This window comes from Plasmodium reichenowi, chromosome 2, assembly GCF_001601855.1.
Source record: "Plasmodium reichenowi strain SY57 chromosome 2, whole genome shotgun sequence".
NCBI classification, from domain to species: domain Eukaryota; phylum Apicomplexa; class Aconoidasida; order Haemosporida; family Plasmodiidae; genus Plasmodium; species Plasmodium reichenowi.
Window position 1 is genome coordinate 592081 of NC_033647.1, and position 8019 is coordinate 600099.

At 19.2% G+C, this 8019-nt stretch overlaps 1 protein-coding gene across 1 annotated transcript; it reads right to left on the reverse strand.

Moving 5' to 3' along the window:
- Positions 1-900: 900 nt before the first annotated feature.
- Positions 901-7109, reverse strand: PRSY57_0216500 (hypothetical protein; the record flags this gene model as incomplete). The annotated part of the gene is made up of 7 exons (XM_012905599.2): positions 901-1806; positions 2137-5689; positions 5827-5954; positions 6189-6254; positions 6366-6476; positions 6578-6781; positions 6921-7109. 7 exons carry the CDS (start codon positions 7107-7109, stop codon positions 901-903), a joined length of 5157 nt encoding a protein of 1718 aa, XP_012761053.2.
- Positions 7110-8019: the final 910 nt, after the last annotated feature.

An 8019-nucleotide genomic window follows, 5' to 3' on the forward strand; every position in this document is an offset into this window, starting at 1 on the left:
TTTTTTTTTTTTTTTTTCTTCTCTTATTTCTAATTTATTTTTAAGCATAATATTTTTTAAAGTAATCTATTTATATTAATGTCAATTTTTTTTTTCTTTTTATATTTCATTATTACCATTTTTTCAATAATATATAAAATATAAATATTATATATATGAACATATATATCTAATATATATATATTCTTTCAACATATTATTATTATAATATAATATATTCTATATATTTCTGTTTTTAAAATAATTTATATATAATATTATTTATATGTTACGTATTTTAATATATGTATATAAATATATTGAAATACATATGGTCGCGTCGCATCGTTCATTTATTATACATATATAGAAGTATAAGAAAAAAAAAAATGGAAAAAATTATGACCTCCTTTAAACATATAAATAAATAAATATATACACAAACACACACACATATATATATATATATATATGTACATATATATGTGTTTCTTTTTTTTTTAAAGAATTTTTTATTATTCATACAAACTAATATATATTTATTATTTTTTTTTTTTTTTGAATTATATGTTTAAATATAAATGGACCACATGCCATTTTGGGGGGAGGGGTTAGACAATAAAAATTGATGAGATAAATAAAAAAAATAAAACACAGAAATAATACACATATATATATATATATATATATATTTATTTATGTGACAAAAAAATAAAACCAAAAAAATAAATATAAAATAAAATGTAAATGATATGATGATATCCTTTCGTCAAAGGAAAGGAAATGTACTTGGATATATATCATGTTCAAAAAAAAAAATAAAACCAATAAATAAATAAATAAATATATATATATATATATATATATAATATATAAACTGTTGTGCTCTTATTATTTTTATGTCCATTTTATGCAACAATTTCACGAAATATTAACCGAGTGATATAACTTATTTACAGATTTATAAAAGAAAAGGTCATCAGCTTTTGTGTTAGAAATGTGATTATTTTTATTTTTACATAATCTACATATTTCTTCGTGAAACAAATTATAAATATCATTTTTATTTATATTTCTAAAGAGTTTCATTTTATTTTCCTTCTTTACTTTAATTTTTTTTTTTTTGGAAAAGTAATTTTTTTCTTTAATATATATGTCGGTGGTGCTGGATGCATATTTGTATTCAACTAGGTTCTGATAAATGGGTGATAAATTTTGTGACATATTATGTGATAAATATTGTGACATATTTTGTGATACATTTTGTGATAAATTTTGTGACATATTTTGTGACATATTTTGTGACATATTTTGTGACATATTTTGTGATAAATTTTGTGAGCAACTTGGGGAGTCTGGATATGATTCATTTTGAGAATTATATATATTATTTTCCTTGAATAAATGATTGTTATTTTTTAAAATATTGTTTAATATATTTTGTTCATTATCATCTAATTCATTTTGTGTGTTTTTTTTATTTTCTATGGATTGATGATTTATTATGGATTCGTCTTTTTCAAAATTTTTGTATTGTTCTATCGATTTATTATTTATCTTTTCATGATAATTAGTTTCATCTACTTCTGAGATAGTATCACTATTAGTACTAAAATAGATTTCATTATTTTTTTCTGGGTCAACATAATTATTTAAATAATTATTTACATATTCCTTTTCTTGCTCTTTATCATAACTTAAGTTTATATATTCATATGATCTATCCATTTCATGAACTAATTCGTTGTTAATTTTTGTTACGAATTTTTCATATCCTTGATCTATAAACATGAGCTGGATATTTTTCCTCAGTGAATTATGGAATATCTGAACAAAAAAAAAAAAAAAAAAAAAAAATATGTCATATGAATAATTAAATGGAAAAAAAGAAAATGCCCTTCAAAGGTGAAAAAATTATGCACACATATAAATATATAAATATATACATATCAATATATATATATATATATATATATAATTACATTTATATATTCATATATTTATGCATATTATTATTCATATATTTATACATATTATTATTCATATATATTTATACATATTATTATTCATATATATTTATACATATTATTATTCATATATATTTATACATATTATTATTCATATATATTTATACTCATTATATTTTCTTATTCTTACAATTTTTGCATCATATCCACATTTTTGCCATTCACTTTCTGAAGAGAGCGTATCTTTTTTCCTAGAATAAAATTCATTATCTTCTGTTGATGTATAAGAAGAATTAACCGAACTCAACTTTTCCGAATTTATTAATGAATCAAAAAATCCATCACATGAATAAATTTTTTTTATTTCCATAAGAAAATAAAATGAATCATATGTTATTGAATATTCTGAATTATAAAAATAAATTTTATCATCTTTTAAAAGTAATATTTTCCGATCATATTGTTCATTTGAATTCTTTATATATACCTTTATACTATTTTTCTTTTCATTAATATTCATTTCAAAAGCATTCTTCATATTAATGTTATTTTTTTTTTTCTTTCTTTGAAATATTGTTTGCATATTTTGTTTTTCTTCATATAAATCATTACTATTGATACTGCTGACATCATAATAGCTTTCACTTTCTTTTTTTTTCTTTTTTCCTTTTTTCTTTTTTTTATCATCAATTGTATTATATGAGAAGGCGAAATGGTTACAACAACAACTACTACTACTACTACTATTATTATTATTATGATCACTATCATTTTTATTATGATCACTATTATTATTATTATGATCACTATTATTATTATTATGACCATCATTTTTATTATTATAACCATCATTTTTATTATTATGACCATCATTTTTATTATCACCACTACATGATATATAATCTCTTTTTTTTTCTTCATATATACTTTTTCGTTTCTTCAAATCGACTTCCTTATTTACATTTCGGGATAATTTATTACCTTCATTATCTTGATTACCCATATTATCTACACTGCTTATTATTATATCACTACTATTCACACTGTCCTTGTTTCTATGATTACAACTACTCTTACTACTAGTAGACACATCCGTGTTACTTATATTCGTTTCCGTTCTACTACTTGATGTACTGCTGATACTACTGTAATAGACGTTGTCCTTATTATGTTCCTCGTTTTCATCATAATTATCCATGTATATATTATTCTTACTATCATACGTTTTTATCGAAGTATACTCGTCTTTAAATTCATCATTGTTATAGGAATTTATTACGCCTTCCTGATTTTCCTCATTCACTTTTGAATACAAATTATTCAAGGGATTAAATGTTTTCAAGATATTATATATTTTTTCATGCATATTATTCGAGTTTTTTAAAAAGAAAAAAGAACTTTTACTCGAGTTCCTACGACTGATAGTGTTTCCTTTTGATTCATTTAAAAGACAATGATATTTATCCAATAATAATGATTTTCCATTTTTATTTGCATGAAATATTTTTTCATTTTTTATTTTATATTCATTAAAAAATTTTCGAAATGGTATATCTATTCTTTTATTTTTAATATAAAAAAAAAAGTATTTGTTTTTTATAGGTACTGTCAACAATTTGTCATATGGTAAGGTTAATATATTTTTTATATATATTAAAAAGTTCACATATTTATTTCTAAATATATCTTTAAAATTTGTTTTACTTAGCTGATTATATATATTTATAAAACTACATGTATCATATATTAATGTGGATTGAAATTTCTCAAAGTTGCTTTTATTTAATTCTTCTCTTTTTATTTTACAAATATAACATTTAATTAAATTTTTTAAAGTAACCGAGAAAAATAATGTAAAACAAAATTTTTTCAATCGATTTTTAAGACAGTAATATGTATTATATTCATATATTTTTTCTATATAAGAATATAATTTTAAATCATTTATACTTTTACTTTTACTTATTTTTATTAAAACCTTTTTAAACACATTTTTATATATCACTTCAATAAAACTTATAAGTGTATTTAAAATTGGTATATAATTTTCTCCAAATTTTTTTTTTTTTTTGCCTTTTTTATATTCTTTTTTATTTTTATTTATAATCTTATTTTGCTTTTTAATAATTTTTCTTTCTTTTTTTTCTTTACTCCCATGATATGGTTTTATCTTCTGTTTATGAATTATATTAAAATGAACATCATTCATTTTATCTTCCTTGTATGAATATGTATCATCTTTCTTATGATTCATAATAATTGAGTACTTCGATTCTTCATTTTGAGAACTTTTACTATTTTGATATATAACATGTGTTTCGCTATTACGAAATTTTTGTTTTCTTCTTGTATGTTTCATTTTGTATTTTGATAGGTTCTTATTATTAAGCATATCATCATAAATAATATTATTATCATAAATATTATTATTATCATAAATATTATTATTATCATAAATAATATTATTATCATAAATAACATTATCATCATTAATAATATTATCATCATTAATAATATTATTATCATAAATAACATTATCATCATTAATAATATTATCATCATTAATAATATTATCATGATAAATAACATTATCATCATTAATAATATTATCATCATTTTCAACATTTTCATTTTTGTCTTTCCATTTATTTTTCCCTTCGCCCTTCGAATTAAAATTCTTGATAGAATATATATCTTTCGAATATATATACAAACTATTTACTAGAGCACACAAATAATCGTTAAAATAACTTTTGATCAATAAAATGCACTTCCCCTCATTTTTACACCTGTGCACAAAAAAATGATTATATTGCATATTTAGTATGTCGATTTTGTTTTTATACATTTTTATTATCTGAGAAGATTTCTCATTTTTTCCCAAACTCGCATTATTACAATTAATATTATTATTATTATTATGATTATCTTTATTATTATTATGATTATCATTATTATTATTATTATTATCATTATTATTATCATTATTATTATTATCATTATCATTATTATTATCATCGTGTTTTGAGGAAAGATGATCATATTTGTGATTGTTGAGGGTTGCGTGATCTTTTGTTATTATTATGTGTTCATATTCATTTTTCTGAGAAAATGCTTTCGCATTTTTATCATATATATAATTATTATTATGATTATATACTTCCATTTTGTCATGCACAACATTATTATCCTTATACATATCCCCTTCATCCGATTCAATAGATGAACCTATCGAATTAAAAGAAAAGGACAAGGAGGGAAAAGAACTGGAAGCTTGGCCATTATTCGTAAATGTATTAAAGAAATAAAAGTTTTCAAAAAATGATAAGAACACAACATTTTCATTTATCGAATTTGTATATCTATAATAACTATTAAAAAATTCACTCGAATCTTTTTTTTTAGAGTTATATGATAACAGATTGTTATATTTTTTTTTCTTATTATATATTATATTATTGTTTATTTGTAAATATTTGAAAATATTTCGAGGTAAATTATCTTGTTCAGTTAATAAATTATATAATAATTTATGGAAAAAATAAAGTAAAAATAATTTTAATTCCTCATATAATTTGATCAAGGGATCGATGTTTGTCTTTTTTATTATCTCATCATATACATCTAAAATTTTTATAATGTCGATAAATATGGGTAATATTAAATACGTCTTTTTCTTTTTAATAATTTTTATTTCGCACTCGTCAATGAGCATACGTTTCATGATGAGGTACATGCTAAACCTGTAACGTTGTAATAAAAAATAAAATAAAATAAAATAAAAAAAATATATATATATAGCACATTTATATGAATTTAAGTATATATAAATAAAGACATATACATATACATATATATATATATATATATTTAAGTTTACCATAATGTTGAATTTATCTTGTTTACATAAGAAGAACATAATATATAGATGTTATCAAATAAATTCACATTTCTTATTTCCAGTTTTTTCAATATAATATATATTTTGTAAAAGAAAAATAAAATTACCTGAACAGTTCAGAAAAAAAAAAAAAAAAATAAACATAAACATAAAAATATATAAATATATGAATATATAAATATATGAATATATGAATATATAAATATATAAATATATGAATATATGAATATATAAATATTTGTATATCTACATATTTTAAATACATTTTATAACTATAGACATATTAAAAGGTAATCTAAGTTTTTATTTCTTTTTTATATTTTTTGTTCTTTTTTACGTACCATAGTATTTGATAACGATATTTGAAAATGGTGATTATTCCATAGTGATGTAAACAAATAAAACACCTGAACGGTTAAAAAAATAAAAATAAAAAAATATCTATATAAATCTATATATCTATATATATATACATATATATATATGCATAAACATAGGTGGAAGCATTTAATTGTTACCGGATCAAAAAATATTTTGTGAATTTTTTTCTTTTTATTATATAAAGTGCTATTCAAATTTATCAAGAGATGAACTCCATAACCAATATAACTATCGCAAATGTCAACAAACTGTAAAGGAAAGAAAATTATATTATACACATACATTTGTTAAAACATTTTTATTGTAAGCATATCATTATTATGCACATTTTTCTTTCATAAATACTAACCTTTTGGATAGGTATAATGGAATATGGGAGATTCGATAAAATATTAAATAATAAAAGTAGAAAAAAGTAATGATCAATTGTTTTTTTTTTCCTATAAAGTTTTTTTAAAGTTACAGTGTTTTTACCAAACAATTGTATGAACAATTTCTCGTTTTCATTTTTAATTTCTATCTCCTCAAAGTATAAGTCACATTCTATCGCAACCTTTGAAAAAGTAAAAATATATGTAGGTGTATTCATATTCTAAAATATATATGTTCATAGCATACAATTCAATCATATTCCTTAATATATATATATATATATATATATTTATTTATTTATTTATTTATTTATGGATTACCTTTTTAAATTTCCTGATTAGATATCTATATGCCTTTCGGGATGATAAATGTTTCTTTTTGTTTTTGTTTTGCACATTTTCTGATTTACTTTCAAATGAGCTTTTAATATAATTCGAGTTTAAAAATGAATATAAATGAGACAAGTATTTATTTTCATTATTTTCACTATTGTTTTTTTCTTCTTTCATTTTTGTATCCTTTTAATATAATATAAAAGGAATGTAAAACCCAAAAAAGAAAAAAAATAAAAAAAAAAACATTAAATAAAAATATGATTAATTGTTTAAAAACATGTTCAACATGTACACAACAGGATGAATATTATATACATATATATTTATCATATTCATCATTAAGCTATATAAATTCGAAATAAATATATATATATATAATTTTTATAAAAAATATAAGACCATTATTGTAAATAATAATAATATGATGATGAAGATGAATCACAAATTTGACTTTTTTTGTTAATTAATAATATATATATATATATATATATATATATATATTACATATTTAAATATATATTATATTATATATATTTATTAAAAATAAAGAAAACATAAAGGTAGATAAAAATATTAACTTATATGTTCACATATAAGATCATATCGAATATATATATTATATCATAAAATGAAAAGAACAAATTTGTTTTTTCTATTTTTTTGCCTTCCGCTCAGAAAAAAAAAAACAAAAAAATTACAAATGAAATATTAACTTGTTTTACTCGATTACTTTCTTTATTTTTTTGTTTTATATTTTTTCATAAATTCTTTTCATATTTTTTTCTTATATTAGAGATATAATCCCTTTTTTATTCTTTTTTTTTTTTTATAAAAAAATGGGATATCCCAAATGATGCATGAACTGATTATAATACATATTATAAATAATATTTTATATTGGAGAATTAAAAAAATAAATAAAAAAAAATAAAATATTTTTTTATTTTTCAAAATTTCTATACAACGTGATATCAAATAAAAAGAATAAAATAAATATTAATGGATTATTATCTTTAATTTTTCAACAAATTTTAGAAGAAGAAAAAAAATAATATTATATGAACGTTTTTTTTTTTTTTAGTAT